General features: G+C 45.7%; 1 protein-coding gene and 2 long non-coding RNA genes across 5 annotated transcripts in view; 1 reads left to right on the top strand and 2 right to left on the bottom strand.

The window, feature by feature from the left end:
• DSCR3 (Down syndrome critical region 3) overlaps positions 1–5,882 on the top strand; it is a 42,392-nt gene extending 36,510 nt beyond the window's left edge. For 2 of the 3 annotated variants that reach the window (XM_011987745.1, XM_011987743.1), the window contains 3 exons: positions 1,041–1,191; positions 1,600–1,752; positions 3,671–5,882. In XM_011987745.1, the coding sequence (XP_011843135.1) occupies positions 1,041–1,191; positions 1,600–1,752; positions 3,671–3,753 (387 nt within the window). In that variant the 3' untranslated portion in view covers positions 3,754–5,882. Of the gene's footprint in view, positions 1–1,040; positions 1,192–1,599; positions 1,757–3,670 lie in introns of all 3 variants that reach the window. The other variant, XM_011987744.1, reaches the window with a different exon arrangement.
• A 324-nt stretch (positions 5,883–6,206) lies between these two features.
• LOC105545003 lies at positions 6,207–6,831 on the bottom strand. Its single transcript, XR_001006853.1, has 2 exons — positions 6,696–6,831; positions 6,207–6,631 (listed from the first exon to the last, which is right to left on the bottom strand). It is a non-coding gene; the product is annotated as an uncharacterized LOC105545003 (long non-coding RNA).
• Positions 6,832–7,115: 284 nt separating this feature from the next.
• The window catches only part of LOC105545004, a 12,743-nt gene continuing 3,101 nt past the window's right edge, over positions 7,116–16,757 (bottom strand). Inside the window, exon 3 of the long non-coding RNA XR_001006854.1 lies at positions 7,116–7,776. This is a non-coding gene — a long non-coding RNA (uncharacterized LOC105545004). The remainder of the gene's footprint in view (positions 7,777–16,757) is intronic.

The raw sequence follows: 16,757 nt of genomic DNA, 5'->3' as shown, positions 1-16,757 counted from the left end.
GAGGTGAGGCTGCAGTGAGCCATGTACTACAGCCTGGGCAACAGAGCAAGACCCTGTCTCTAAAGATGTTTATAATAAAAATAAATAAACAAAAGCTCCATCTTGAATGTAGACATTTTCAGAGGTCTGTACCTTTGGGGACTGCCAGGTCCAGAGCCCCAGGCTTTTCAGGTCCAGAGCTGCACTGCCTGGTCAGGTGGCCACCAGCCACACATCATCATTGACCCTGTAGACATGGCTGGACCAAGTAGATGAGATGGACGTGTAAATACCAGATTTCAAAGACTCAGGATGAAAAGGAGAATGTAAAACATCATTCATATTTTTGATATTGATTATATGTGGAAGTGATAACGCTTTTGATATATTGGTTAATTTTACCTTCCTTTTTAATGTGGCTACTAGAAAATTCTAAATTATACATGTGGCTTCCACTTGCAGCTTGCATTATGTTTCTGTTGTACAGTAGTAGGCCAGTCTCCCACGTAACTGAGACTACAGGTGTGCACCAGCCTGCCCCGCTAATTTTTAAAACATTTTTTAGAGATGGGGTCTTGCTGTGTTACGCAGGCTGTTCTTGAACTCCTGGCTTCAAGTGATCCTCCTGCCTTTGCCTCCCAAAGCACTGGGATGGCTTGAGCCACTGTGCCTGACCGGGACTTTTTGTATTTATTTTTTTTAACCGTGTGTGTGTCAGGTTGTCTTGAACACCCTGGCGACTCCCTCAGACTTTTTCGTATCTTTATTTCTTGGTAAGAAGGAGCTTTCTAGCTCTGAGTCTAGGCAATTAGGATGGTTCTGAGTCATTCTCTGTACAGGGAGTGTCAGTCAGGTGCCATATGTAGAGAGTTGTTGAATAATTCAGCCTGGTAATGTCCAAGACTTCAGTACTTTGCTCCTTTCTTCCCGTTTTGTGAGACGGTCCTGGTGGACTGTATAACCACTACCCAGCTTCGCTTCCAGGTTTTATTTGCACTAAAGTATGGAGCAGTTTCCCCCGCTTCCTGCATTCTGAGGTGTTTGTTTTCATTTTGTTTTAGAGAGCTTTGCTTCCCAAATTTCTGCTTCGAGGACATCTCAACTCAACAAACTGTGTCATCACGCAGCCGCTGACAGGAGAGCTGGTGGTGGAGAGCTCGGAAGCCGCCATCAGAAGCGTGGAGCTGCAGCTGGTGCGCGTGGAGACATGCGGTGAGGGCCGCGCCACCAGGCCCTGTGCTTGCCTGTTCCCCTCGACTGCCACCCTCGAGTTCCGTGGTTAAGAGGATGCTGGAGGGCCGGGCACAGTGGTGCACCCCTGTAATCCCAGCTACTCGGGAGGCTGAGGTGGGAAGATCATTCGAGGCTGCAGTGAACTGAGATCGCACCATTGCACTCCAGCCTGGGCAACAGAGCAGATCATGACCCTGACTCCAAAAACAGAGAGGATGTCAGGGAAGCAAAAGTAAAAGCGTGGCTGTTCATGGTAGTAACTGCGTGTCTGAGAAAAATGAGGGGAGCCTGGAGGATTCTTGGAGCAGACGGGGGGTGGTGCCAGCGCAGGTATGGACCCACAGCCTCTGCTGGCCCTGACGGCGTGATGTGGCCTCCCTTCCCCAGGGTGTGCAGAAGGCTATGCCCGCGACGCCACGGAGATTCAGAACATTCAGATCGCCGACGGGGACGTGTGCCGGGGCCTCTCTGTCCCCATCTACATGGTCTTCCCCAGGCTGTTCACCTGCCCGACGCTGGAGACCACTAACTTCAAAGTGGGTAAGTGGCACTCGCCTCCAGCCCTCATGGGCTCATGGGAAGGGCTGCTCAGTGCCAGGGCGTGCTGTGGGCACATAGCTGAGAGCCTGCTGCCCTTTAGTCCCTCAGTGCCAGGGCCTGCTGTGGGTCACAGAGCTCAGAGCCTGCTGCCCTTCGGTCCCTCAGGGCCCGGGCCTGCTGCAGGCCACACAGCTCAGAGCCTGCTGCCCTTCGGCTGCTCAACAAAACCTCGTTAAGGAGCTGCTGTGTCGCACAGGGGACACACCCACAGGCAGTCCTGGTGCTTGTGGAACTTCCACCGTCACACGGGGAAACACACAGACCCATATCAGTGTAGACAAGGGCAGGGGACGCTGAGCTCCATGAAGAAAACTCACACGAGTGAGCACCACGTGGTGTGGCTGCTGAGAGGGTGGCTCCGAATGAAGGTCCAGGGCCGGTGAGAACCCCAGAGCGAGCACTCAGCAGCAGGAAGGCCTTGAGCCCTGCAGCCTAGGGTGCCTCTAGTGAGTTTCCGTGAACCTCTGTGTTCGTATTCTAACCATGGGATCTGAATCAGGTCACAGACACCTTTTTATATTCTGCCTTTTCCCCTTAACATTATATCATGAACATTTCCATGTTTTTAACTCTTCCTATAAATATTTTAATGGTACATCCATCTTAATAAGAATCATGTTAATTGGCAGATTACCCGACAGTATGAAGAAGTGGAACAGAGAGACCTAGTAGGAAGGGACAGTGATTCAGAAAGGCTCGGGGACCTCTAGGTTGGAGGTCAGGAGTGAGCACTGCGTCCGCATCCAGAGCAGCACCTCTGTGTGTTCCCCTCCAACTCTGTGCAGTGACCTCAAATGCATGGTCAGGCCCAAGACTGGCACTCACTCGGCCTGGGAAGCATGGCGGCTCCGATGCAGCTGTTTTCCTGCTGAAAAGGAAAGCCCCGCCAGCTCCCTTTCATGCCTACTGGGCATCCCTCTCTGTCCACTCCAGCCACACCCTCCACCCTCCACCCTCCCGGGGGCACACCAAGAAAGCTGGGGAACCCATTGAAGGGAGTGGTGGCAAGAAGGGCCCAGAGGGCTCTAATGTAGTGACAATAAAGTGAGGAGGGATAGGCCGGGCACTGTTGGTGACCACCTCTTCTCGTGGCTGATGTTTGGGCAGAGGCAGACAGCCCCACACGAGGATGTTGTCCTGCAGACCCCAGCCACAGGTGGGCACTGACTCCAAGGCCCCTTCTGCAGCTGAGCTGCCACAGTGTGGGGCTTGGCACAGGGTGCCCTCTGCCCACATGGTGCCCTTGCCACCCTCGTCACACTGGGGAAGGACATGGCGCTTATTTGTCTTCACATGCTTCCTCTTCACACACACCCCTATTGTTGTGATCAACAAGGCTCACCCATAGCAGCTGAAGAGTCGGTGGAGAAGGAAGCCTGTTTGCTGAAAGGTGATGGATGAATAGTGTCCAATCTGAAGACTGTTTCTCACTTGGGGATTGGGGACATGGGCCCAGACAGCTGTGGGCCGGTTCACGGTCTGCTTTTTCATTAAGAACCGTGGGAAATGTAAAAATAAGGCAAAGGAATACAAATGAATTGAAAGGGTTCTAGAATATCCTTTTTAGGAAAGCAAAGGGACAGGGAAAGTGTAGCTGGTGAAGCCTGATCACTCATGTTCCAAGATGAGAGGACAAAAATTCACTTAGAGGAAGTTGACAGAGGTAGTCAGACATCAGCATAGTCATCTCCACTGGTTTGGCTGAAAGGTCGGGGTGGTGCTGAGGGGACAGCAGTGAAACCCACCCGCAGCGGGTGTTCCTTTGCCGATAGAGCTTCCTGCGCCTGCGGTGGTGGTGGCGTGTGGTTCTGCTGCTCGGTGACCGTGAGCATAAACCCACTCTCTTTTCTCATCTCAGAATTTGAGGTTAACATCGTGGTGCTTCTTCACCCTGACCACCTCATCACGGAGAACTTCCCACTGAAGCTCTGCAGGATATAGCCCGGAGGAGGGAAGCACAGAAAACGGGAGTGGCCATCTGGAAATCCAGCTGGTTATCCAAATCCTAAGGGGAGCTACAGCCAGCGGCATATACTTGTTTTTGTGATTCTTCTGTATCAGAAATGAAACAGACCCTCAAATTAACTTTCCTTCCTCATTTCTTGAGGCTTCTGCTTCCAACAGGCACCTCTAATCAGACCTTTTCTTTGAACTTCAAGATTTCTTAATGCTATTTGCAAGACCATTTCACAGAAAACATTGACTGTGGCTCTTGCCTTCTATGTTCCTTTTTAGGTACAAACAATTGTGACAGCAGTTTGAGCTTTGCTAGAGAGTGGGATCATGGGGACAAAATGAAACCTCTCTCCAACTTGCTAATGGATGTAGCCGGGGACTTGCCATAGCAAAGGGTCTGTGGCCAGTTGGCATCTAGGATGGCTGCAGGCACATTCGATGGTCAGGAAGTTTGCAGATACTCGCCAAGGCGGAGCGCAAAGTGCTAGCCACTGGAAATGCATGACTTCTTTCCACTCCTACTCTATTCCGTAGGTTTTTTTTGTTTTTGTTTTTTGAGACGGAGTCTCACTCTTTCACCCAGGCTGGAGTGCAGTGGCGTGATCTGGGCTCACTGCAGCCTCTGCCTCCCAGGTTCAAGCAACTCTCCTGCCTCAGCCTCTTGCATAGCTGGGATTACAGGTGACTGCCACAATGCCCGGCTAATTTTTGTATTTTTAGTAGAGACAGGGTTTCACCATCTTGGCCAGGCTCGTCTTGAACTCCTGACCTCGTGATCTACCCGCCTTGGCCTCCCAAAGTGCTGGAATTACAGGCGTGAGCCAACACACCCAGCCTCTGTAGTTCTTTTCACAACATTTTTCATTGTAACTTTAAAATGTTTAGGCAACTGGAAAAGTGTTCCTTGCTCTCATGGGGGGATTTGGCTGGTGCTGAAGTGTTTCTGAAATCTCAAGAACTGCCATAAAATCTCATGCTGCCATTTCCCTGAACATATACATATATATATATAGAGAGAGAGACAGTTTTCCAAACTGTCGCCCAGGCTGAGCGCACTGGCGGGATCACAGCTCACTGCAGCCTCAACCTCCCTGGCTCAAGCCATCCCTCCCCTCAGTCTCCTGAGTAGCTGAGACTACAGGTGAGTGCCACCACACTCAGCTAATTTTTAAATTTTTTTGTAGACGGGTCTCCCTACGTTGCCCAGGCTGGTCTTGAACTCCTAGACTCAAGTGTTCCTCCTGTCTTGGCCTCCCAAAGTGCTGAGATTACAGGTGTGAGCCACTGTGCCCAACAGTTTCCCAAGTTACATAAGGGGAAACCATGGATGTTTGCTACTGTTGTTACTGGGTAGGTTCTGAAGGGCAGAGACCCATGTGCAGGGCGGGCTGGTGAAGGCCCCTCTCCCCAAGGTGGTAGCAGAAAAAGGTCCTTGACTTGATGAACTGGGTCTGCCTCTGAACCACTGGAGGAAGCTGTGTTTTGAGCCAGGGTTTTTTGGCCTGAAGCCAGCATTTCCTCAGTTTCCCTTTGTGGTTTGAAGGATATGGTCTGCTGCAATACATTTCTTCCTTCAGATCCTGCCACTGTTTTGTTGACCCACAACTAATAGGACCTCAAAATAAGCCATGCTGCTTTGCACACACACTAGCCTGCCTTTGTACTTTTCATTCTGGATGGGCTTGGGCAAAACAGGCTCAGGCCAAAGGCCTCCCAAGCTGTACTTCTACTATCCTGCAACAGTGTTTGGTCACATGATGCCAAGGGTAAACAAGCCTGATTTAGGCATTGCTTTATCCAAGGGCTTCACCCGTGAAATAAATAAAACTTACCTGAGTCACTTGAAACTTGGTTCCCAGAAAATACATTTCTGGTTTATAAATCTCCTTTTATGCTCACATGACATTATTAATTATCTATCCCTGATGATGTGTTTAAACTGAGTAGCAGAAAACAGAGGCCACACTTTCCGGGAAATTTTAAAGGAAGAAACCATTTTTAATGAGATGAAAATATTTAATGAATTTAAAAAGCTAATGACAATTCTGAGAAAAGGTTTGGGATGTATATTGCTATGTAACTTCTTTAATAAACTGATTTTATGGATATAAATATGATGACTGCTTTCCTTAGAGAATAATTATTACCTGAAGCGCTTCCAGACAATGTGGCTATATTTATCATTTCATTCAACCCTAAGTGGCCCAAAGAAAGGCCTCAGGCCAGTCACTCCCTTCCACTTCTTGGTCTGACCTCTCCATGGTCTCTAAGCAAAATTCACGTTTGGCTACCTTGGGCTGCAACTGCCCCATTCTTGCCCCGGCTTGCTGGAGTTGGGGTTGTCCACGGTCAGAGGTTCAGAGTTGTCAAATTCTCCAATTAGAGCAAGAGATGAGGAAAGGAAGGGGAGACGAAGGAAAGAGGCTGTGAACAATGAATCTAAAACAGTATTTTCTTTTGGGAAATGCCCGTTTTGGCAGGAATACATTTTGGCTCAGCTGTGCTGTGAGTTCGGAGGAAAAGTAGGGAGGTGTGGAAAGCCCAGGGCTTCATGCAGAGTAGACATCAGGAACCCACCTGCTCTGGAGTCTTGGTGGGCAAGGGGAAGGAACCTTCCAGTCCATTTCTATCCTCACCATAATTCCTGGGTACAAATCCGAATTACCTTTTCAAAAAACTGGGGGCTGAGGTTGCCTCCACATGCCAACGCTGATTCAGGGCGGTAGCAGATGCCAGTGTTCTCAGTTCCTTCCTGCTTCCGCTTCCTGTTCAGGGACAGGGCGGCATTTTCCCAGCCTCTTGGGCTGTAGGCGTGATCCCGTGCCCGAGCACTGTAGCGCGTGACCGGGCGGGCGGGGCGCGCCTGCGCAGCATACCCGGGAGGACGGACCGCGCCTGCGCAGCATACCCGGGAGGACGGACCGCGCCTGCGCAGCACACGCGGGAGGACGGCGCCCTCGCCCTGGCGGGAGGAGGCGGATCCCCAGCGCGGTGAGTTACACGACGGACATGGATCGTCTGTAGGCTGCTGGACTGCCGGGGTCTGGGCTCCCCAGCCCGGGGACCCCACCCTGGAGCTGGTGACGGGGAGGGGAATCCCCGCTCGGGCGCCCGGGACTCGCGCGGAGCCTGCGTGTGCGAGAGTTCACAGGGCAAATGCTGCCCATCCTCGGCGTCCGGGCGTGGCTTCAAAAGCCTGGGGCCGGGTGGTGCTGACCCAGCACAACCTGGCGCCCCTGTAGCTGCTGGAGCGGTTGACTCAGAATGGAAGGAAACGGTGGGGTCTGCGTTACTCGGTGGTGATAGAAAAGAGGCGGCAGCTTAGCGCCAAGAATAAATGACCGCGGGAATCCCTGCCCTTAGGCGCACGTCTTGGCACGAGAACTGCAACAGGGCGGCAGGCTGGGCGCCAGGGAGCCTGGACTGCTGTCCGGTGGCGGTCCCCGAATATCCTGGGCTCTTCCGGGAAGTGCTGCTCCAGTGAGGCCGGAGCCTCCCCCTACGGAGGAAGTGATGTGATGCGCGTTGCTCTGCTCAAAGGAGCGCCATTCCCCTGGTTTCGCCTTGCTGAAGTTTCAGTAGATACCAGCTATTGATTTTGGTCTGAGAGTCGCAGCCATGTGAACATTAGTGTTACTCTGGGTCAGGCCGTCTTCTAAGTGCTGTATGTTACCTTGTTATAGCGACCTTGTGAGGAGGGAAGTGTTAGTAGCATTAGAAGTCTGGGGAAAGAAATCCATCTTGCCAGGCGCTTGTCCATCCCTCTGCGCACCTCTCCACCGTTCCATCCCAGGCGAGCAGTCTGTAACGTGGTGCAGTTTTACCTGCTGTGCAGCCCATTCTTCATCTTGCTTCATTTGGGTTTTACTTTGCTGTGTCATTGACAAGCTTTTCTATGCATTTGCTCCCATGTATGCATCACAGGTTGGCTGTGTCACCTCATGTTGAGACGTCCCAAGGGCTCTGTTACCTTTTTCATGGTTTGAATTGTTACGTCACCCTGGCGTTCTTGAACAAACAATTGGACAAAACGCACAAAGCAAGGAAAGAAGGAAGCAACAAAAGCAGAGACTTATTAAAAATGAAAGTACACCCCACAGGGTGGGAGCAGCCCATGAGGCTCAAGGGCCCGGTTACAGAGTTTTCTGGGATTTAAATACGCTGTAGAGGTTTCCCATTGGTTACTTGGTGCACACCCTATGTAAATAAAGTAGTGGACCATACTCAGTCTGATTGGTTGCAGGAGAGGACCAACCAGAGGCTGAAGTTATAAAGCTATACCCTATGCATCTGATTAGTTGCAGAACGCAACCAATCAGAGATTGAAGTTACAAAGTTATACTCCTATGTAAATAAAGTCTTGACCTGTGAACAGTTTCATTGGCTGTGGGAGGGGACCAATCAGAGGTACTGAGAGTTTCTTATCTGCCACGTGGAAAAAGGGGGGTTGCAAAGGGAGTAGCTTCTGGTCCTTTTGTTACTTGGATGTGGAAAGTTGGGGTTTTCCTTTTGATTTAGTTCTAGGAAGTCGGCGTGAATCGGCCTTGGGTTTACTGCCTCAGAATGGTCTCAGTTTTGATCAGCTGAGTCAAACGAAAATTAGGTCCTGAGACTAACGCAGTCATCTGCAGCTGGATCCAGTTTAGGAAGCAGGTTGAGTGATTAAAGGACCAGAAAGTCTGATCTAAGTATATTCTAGGACTGACTTCTTCTATGTAGAGTAAAAATACCAGGGTATGTTCCAGACCTGTTCAAAGCACTGAAATGTCCTTTAGTGAGTGACCTCACAGTACCTTCTGAGGGGTGTTTATTATTCCTATCTCACAGCTGAGCGGGCTGAGGCACAGAGAAACTGACCTGCCTAAGCCACGTAGCTCTGTTGATTCTTGGCCTGATATTCCCCCAACTTACTACAACCAACAAGAATTACAGTAGATCGCCATTGCTCTGCCATGGGTAAGACCTCATTGATGGGGACACGATCAGTTCTTCGTGAACCATTACTATTGAAGTCACCATTCATTGTTTCCAGCAGGTTTTCAAAAAGGTAGAATAAGGTTTTATGCAAAGAAATCGGTTTTCATTGTGAGATCTACCCAAGCTACCTCATTTTGGGACTCCAAATAAGAGTAGATATTAAAAACTTACAAAGCAGAACAGTTGCCTGGACAAAATGCTCTACGAAGGTAAGGTCTTCTTTCGAATATAAACAGTTCTGCAACCTAAAGGCTGTCAAAACTAGCCACTTTGGTAGGGAGGAAAAAAAAATCATACATGTGAGTCGAAGAGGTGGAGGGAGAATAAGCCTCCAGGGTCAGTATCTTCTCCACTGTGGCCACTGAAAGTTATTCATATTTGAGACCATCTTAAGTGGCTACAGTGGTCAGAGAATGTGACATTACTAAGAAACAGAAGGGCACCTAATTTGTAGAATCAAAGCAGATCCGGCTATCCTCACACAAAATGCAGTCAAATTATTAGAGTATATCACTCAAAAGATGTGGAAAGGCAGACTGAGGAATTAAAACTCAGCAAGGATCCCCTGTGCTTTACTGTGAATGTCACTGGTAAGATGGGAATTCCTTGGATAGACCCCCATCCAGGTTGCCAGAATTGACTTTGTGGGGCTTTTCACGTCCAACCCCAGCCAGCCTCCTTATAGTCTTGTGTATAACATACAAAAGACATATGCTGTGGAGGTTTTAAGTACTTAGAAAAGTACGAAGACAGAATTTGTACCTATGTCTGTTAGATCTTGTCTGATTCTGGGGAGTGCCAGCTTGATCGGGACCAAGGGTCAGGATAATACCAAAAGATTATGGTTTACTGTCATCTGCATCAACGGTCATTTCCCCAAAAGATGTTTTTGGTTCCCTTTACAAATGTCCAGCTGTGGTAGGAGGCTGAGCATGAAGACTTAAGGAGAAAGCAACTCAAAAGAAAAGCATTACTGAGAGGTAGGGTTTGGTCAGCAAAGGCCCCATAAAGTAGGGTGTGGTCACTTCCTTTCTCAAGGGTCACTGTCTCCCACCTGGGTCAAGGACTAGACCTTCAAGAACTAGACCACAACCTCTGGGTCTTAAGTGAAAGGAAGGGGACCAGCTTTTCTGTCTACAGATGTATAGCCTCTGATGGGGCCACCTGGGGAGGCTGGGCCAAGAGCCCAGATGTACTGCCTCATGGTACACCAAAAAAGGATGCACCCAGGCTTAGCTGCAGAAAGGTGAGAGAAAGGAGCAAAAAACTAAAATCTTAAATATTCATGTTTGTTTTAAAACAATTTTCGACACCAAAATGTATTAAGAGAACACAAGTCAAAGTCAAATTCAAAATCCCCTACATGGCTGGGCACAGTGGCTCACACGTGTAATCTCAGCACTTTGGGAGGCTGAGACAGGTGGATCAATTGAGTCCAAGAGTACCAGCCTGGCCAACATGGCAAAAACCCCTCGCTACTTAAAAAAACATGCAAAAATTAGCCGGGCATGGTAGCACACACTTGTAATTCCTGGTACTTGGGAGGCTGAGGTATGAGAATTGTTTGAACCCAGGAGGCAGAGTTGCAGTGAGCCGAGATCGCGCCACAGCACTCCAGCGCGGATGACAGAGTGAGACTCTGGCTCAAAACAAAAAAAAAACAAAATCCCATACATAAAAAAGATAAACTTAAGAAGTAAGTGTACTTTTACCACCGTTTTCCTTTATATCTGGTAGCAAATACATCTTTTTTAATCCATGGAAACTGCAAAAATCAATTACATGCATAGCAACAAAGAAAATCGCAATGGGCCGGGCGTGGTGGCTCACGCCTGTAATCCCAGCACTTTGGGAGGCCAAGGTGGGTGGATCACGAGGTCAGGAGATGGAGACCATCCTGGCTAATATGGTGAAACCCCGTCTCTACTAAAAGTACAAAAAATTAGCCAGGTGTGGTGGCGGGCGCCTGTAGTCCCAGCTACTCAGGAGGCTGAGGCAGGAGAATGGTGTGAACCCGGGAGGCAGAGCTTGCAATGAACCGAGATCGTGCCACTGCACTCCAGCCTGGGTGACAGAGTGAGACTCCGAGACTCTGTCTCAAAAACAAACAAATCGCAATACAATTTTAAGTAGCAGTTGCCCAAGCCACATAATCTACTATGCTACAGTACAATAAGATTAGAAATTAATACCAAAGAAAAATGAAACTTAATATAGCCACTTGTAAGTTTTATAACATACTTCAAGGAGCAAACCAGAACTTTAGTGGAAATGAATATGCTTATAACAAAAGCTTTGCACTTTGGCCAGTGTTGCAACCAGAGGACAATTCCTAGTCTTAAATCTGTTTGTGTTGCACCAGAGAAAATGAAAACTAATGAGTTAGACATTCAGATTAGAAGTCTAGAAGAACTAATTCAAGAGGAACGGATAATGATAAAAGCAAGATTAACTGAAAGCAAAACACTGGAAAATTCATTGTCTGTGAGTTGGTACTTTGAAAAGACTACTTCAGTTGGCAGATCTTTAATAGAGCAAAATAGAAAGAGAGAAAAACAAATCTATAACCCCAGGAACAACTTCAGATAAAAAAACAGCCTGAAGAAAATTAGAGAACTACAGCATGGACCTTCCCTGTTAACAAGTTTGCTAACCTCATTAAAATGCGCAGTGACTCTGGAAAAGGTAAACCACCTGGATAAAATGTTAGCCTGTGGAAGAAACTGAAAAAATTGTTGAAGAAATAGCACTAAAAAGGTGCCAGACCCAGATGGTTTTACTGGAGGTTTCTATCAAACCTTTAAGGATCAGATAGTTCCTCTGCTCTTAAACTGTTGCAGGCTACAGAGAAAGATGAGAAGCCTTCCAGTGTATTTTATGAAGCTGGCATATCCCTTATGTCAAAACCTGACCTATCAGTTGGGTTTATGTTTAGCTGTGAGTTGAGATTCACACTAAGGGTGGCTTAAAGAAGACTCACATAAAAGTCCACAAGTAGGCAGTCCAGAGCTGGCATGGCAGCTTAGAGCCGTGGTCCTCAGTGACACAGGCTACTTCAGCTCACTGTGCCACCTTTTCTAGGGTGTGGCCCTCTTCTTCATGGTCTAGGATAGTAGCATCTAACTCCAGCCATCTCATCTACATTCTGGGCAGCAGGATGGAGAAAGGGATGAAGCCGGGGGAAAGTGGGGTGCAAAGACCAGGTGCTGGCTCTCTATGAAGGAAGGTTTCCAGATGCTGCCACGTGAAGCTTCAGCCTGTATCTTATAATCATGAGCTTACCGCCATGGCCACACATAGCTGCAAAGAAACAGTATGTATCCTGTGTAGTCACTTGCCTTAAAAAAAAAAAAAAAATCAGGTTTTAGAAAAGCAAAAATTGAAAACCAGCAGCATTGCCATATTGATGAAGCAGAGCGAACTACAAACCTATACCCCTTAAAATATGTATGCAATAATCCTAAAGAAAATATTAGCAAGTTGATTTTTCAGTGTATTAAAAGATCATGACCAAAAAGGGAGGTTTATTTCAGGTATGCAAGGACAGCTCACCACTAGGAAATCTGTTGCTACAGCTTATCACTTTACTGGGTTGAAAGAGGACATGCATGATACTCCTAATGGATACCATGAAGTATATATTCTTTTAAGTTATATTTTGGAAATTTCAGATGTATACAAAAAGAGAACCATATAGATTATGTTGTACTCAAAAGGCACCTATTCTGTTGAGATGTATCTTTGAGATACAATTCATAAATCATAAAATTCACCCATTTAAAGTGTACCGTTTACTGGTTTTTAGTATATTCAGAGTTGTGCAACCATCACTACAATCTAAGTTTAAGACTCCTTTTTACCCCCAAAAGAAACACTGAACCCATTAGCAGCCAGTCCTAATCCCCTTCTCCCTTCAGCCCTAAGCAGCCAGTAATTTACTTTCTGTCTCCATAGGTTTGCCAAGTCTGGACATTACCTATGAAAGGAATCACACTATGTGGTCTTTTGTTACTGGCTTCTTTGACATAGCATAGAGTATTTAAGGGCAATCCATATTGTAGCATATATTAGTACTTCATTATCTTTTATTGCCAAATAACACTCCATTGTATAGATACACCATATTGTGTATAATCATTCATCAGTTGACAGACATTTGAAATTCTTCCACCTTTTGACTATTAAGAAAAATGCTGTTATGAACACACAGATATAAGTTTTTGTATCAACATATGGTTTTATTTCTCATATATATTTATATCTAGGAGTAGAATTTCAGTGTCATATGGTAGCTCTGTGTTTAACTTTTTTCTTTTTTAAAGAGACAGGGTCTTGCTCTGTTACCCAAGCTAATTTTTAAAATTTTTTCGTAGAGATAGGGTCTCACTGTATTACCCAGGCTGGTCTCAAACTCCTGGCCTCAAGTGATCTTCAAGCTTGGCCTCTATAAGCTCTGGGATTACAGGTATGAGTCACTGTGACCAGCTCCATCTTTTTTAGTAAATCTTACTTCATCAGCCAAAATTTCCACAGCAAGTTTGAATAATAGGAAACATGATCCTGTAATAATAAAGTATTAGAGATAACTTATTAGTTTTTAGAGCAAATGGGTTGAGGAGTTAGAGATTGGAGTTTGGGAAGGCTGAGATGGCTGGAGTTTGAGAATCAGAATACTGGAGAGGAGAAATTGAAATAGAAAAAGAGCTCCTGAAATCTGAAAGCGGTTTATATTAAGGTTCTCTAGAGGGACAGAACTAATAGGCTTAGGAGCAAGGAGAGCCAGTCCAAGTTCCAAAACTGAAGAACTTGGAGTCTAATGTTTTAGGACAGTAAGCATCCAGCATGGGAGAAGGATGTAGGCTGGGAGGCTGAGCCAGTCTCTCTTTTCACATTTTTCTGCCTGCTTGTATTCTAGCCATGCTGGCAGCTGGTTAGATTGTGCCCACCCAGATTAATGATGGAACTGCCTTTCCCAGTCCACTGACTCAAATGTTAATCTCCTTTGGCAACACCCTCACAGGTACACCCAGGATCAATACTTTGTATCCTTCAATCCAATCAAGTTGACACTCAGTATTAACCATCCAGGGTCCCCTAGAATCTTCTAAAAACTTAGTTGTACATGTGCATGGCAAAACTCAAAAGGGTAGGGAGAAGTACCAGTTGTCTGAAAGCCGAATCATTCCCAGAGATAACAGTGCCAGGATATATCTGAATTCCAATCAGCCAGAGTGAAAAGACTTCACTGAACACCTGAGGCATTCAGTAAGGATTCCAGACGGGTCACACCTAAGTAGTAGGGCTAAAATAATCCTCGAATAAAGGCCATTGTAAATCCGTCCCAACACATTTTAAAAACAAGCCTTGAAAGGATCAAATTGATCGGCAAGTTTAAATGCCACCCAAAACAAATTCAACACTCTATAAAGGAAGCCACAAAATGCAGACACTCAAGAGCATACCACACAATATCTAGCATCCAATCGAAAGTACTAGACACTTCAAAAAGCAGGTGCATGTGATCCATAAACAAGAGAAAAATTGGTAAAAAAAAATCCAGAAGTGGCAGAGATGGTCCAATTGGCAAACAAGGAATTTTAAAAACAGCTGTTGAAGATGTGCTCAAGTATTTGTGGCACAATGTGGATGTGATGAGAAAACAAATTGAAGATATATTTTTTAAAAACCAGATTCCTAGACATGAAAGTTCTGAAATGAAAAATTGTTTGGATTGATTTAATATAATAACTCATGGGCTCTAAAGGATGAAAAATCAGTGAATTTGAAAAGAAAGCAATTGACATGACCCAGACTGAAGCACAGTGGGGGAAAAGACTAAAAGTAAGTGAATGGAGGAACAAACAAATGAAGGTTCAGTGACCCATGGGGCAATAGCAAGTGGTCTAACGTACAGATAACCGAAGTCCTAGAAAAATGTTGGATGGGGGCAGAAAAATTATTGAAGAAGCAATGACTGAAATTTTTCTAAACTTGATGAAAATGAAAACAGTCATCATTTTTCATCAATATCAATACAATGTTGTGGTAGATAGATGTTCAGTAGGATAAAGTAGATTGGAATGTGCTAATATGGAGAGATCATATATATTAATAGTATAAAGTGAGGAAAGCAAGGCCTAAAAATAACACATGTAGAGGGATACAGAGAAACAGATTTTACGTCTTTATTTCTAGTGCTTTTACTTTCTGTGCTATTTGAATTTTTACCTTATTCATGTATTTTTTTAATTTAAAAAGTAATTTTAAAAAATGCAATGTATTTTCATGTTGGGGACTGTAAACTGGGATATATATGGACATATGTATACACATATATGCATTTCACATATGATATAGATTAAGAGATCCAGAGAAATTTTTTTTTTTCTTGAGACGGAATTTTGCTCTTGTCACCCAGGCTGTAGTGCAATGGTGTGATCTTGGCTCACTGCAACCTCCTTCTCCCGGATTCAAGTGATTCTTCTGCCTTAACCTCCCAAGTAGCTGGGATTACAGGGGCCCGCCACCACGCCCAGCTAATTTTTGTATTTTTAGTAGAAATGGGGTTTCATCATATTGGCCAGGCTGGTCTCGAACTCCTGACCTCAGGTTATCCACCTGCCTTGGCCTCCCAAAGTGCTGAGATTACAGGCATGAGCCACCGTGCTCAGCCGAGACATATCTTTTTTTCCTGAGACGGAGTCTCGCTCTGTCGCCCAGGTTGGAGTGCAGTGGCGCCATCTCCGCTCACTGCAAGCTCCGCCTCCCGGGTTCACGCCATTCTCCTGCCTCAGCCTCCCATCTTTCTAAAGGTAAAGTATTGTCACATTGCTCATGGCATGTATGATTATCAGCTTACACAGTTCATCCTAGAGAACCTGTTTGAAACAAAAGAAAAAGTGAAAACTCAGAGTACTTAGGAAACCAAGAGCAAGAAAATGAATGAGACCTGTGAAGAAGAGATTGTTTAACTCAGAGTCCCTGGGGTATGGCCTTCACATGCTTAGGCCTCTCTGTCACCTATATCTGTGACCACTGGTCCCTGCCCACACTGGTCAGGGAAGTCCATGTCCAGATGAAGCCACTCAGACTATAGCAGAGGGAGGAATGATGAAGGCCATTGTCTTAGTCCATTTGTGCTGCCACACAGAATATCTGAGGCGGGGTCATTTGTAAAGAATAGAAATGTACTGCCTTACAGTTCTGGAGGCTGGGAAGTCCAAGATCACAGCACTGGCAGGTCGGTTGTCTGGTGAGGGCTGCTCTCTGCTTCCAAGATGGCCTCATAGTTGCAGCCTCACTGGTCCCTAAAACTAATAAGTGGCTTTAGCAAAGTTATAGGATATAAAATAAATATACAAAAACCAACTGCTTTTCTATATCACAGCAATGAACAATCAGAAATTAAAATAAAAATAAACATCGTTAACAGCATCAAAAATAGAAAATACTTAGGGATGAATTTCACAAAAGATGTGCAAGACTGAAAGATGTGTACACTGGAAACTACAAAATATTCCTGAAAGAAATTAAAGAATACCTGAATAAATGGAGAGAGATTCCATATTCATAGGGTGGAAGATTGAATTGTAAAGGTGTCAAGTTTCCCTGTATTGATCTATAGATGCTTAGATCAAAATCCAAGCAGACTTTTTGGTAAAAACTAATGTTAATTGTAAATTAATATGGAAATAAATGAATAGTCAACAGCAAAACTGGAAAAGAACAAAATTGGAAGACTTAACACTACATGATTTCAAGGCTCCAAGTTGAAATAACTGGTTAACTATACGCAAAAAGAAAGTGAACCTCAATCCTCATGATACAGCACATACAAAAATGAACTAGAAAATGATTATAGACCTAAATGTAACAACTAAAACTAAAAAACTTTGAGGAGAATAATCTTATTGCCTTTGGGTGGTTTGGCAGGTTTCTTTCCTTCTTATTTCTTTCTCTCCTCCTCCTCCCCACCCTCTCCCTTCCTCCTCCTCCTCCTTCTCCTCCTCCCC

The sequence above is a fragment of the Mandrillus leucophaeus genome, unplaced genomic scaffold (assembly GCF_000951045.1).
Source record: "Mandrillus leucophaeus isolate KB7577 unplaced genomic scaffold, Mleu.le_1.0 Scaffold315, whole genome shotgun sequence".
NCBI lineage: Eukaryota > Metazoa > Chordata > Mammalia > Primates > Cercopithecidae > Mandrillus > Mandrillus leucophaeus.
The sequence above is the reverse complement of the archived record's forward strand: the minus strand, read 5'-3'. Positions and strand labels throughout refer to the sequence as shown.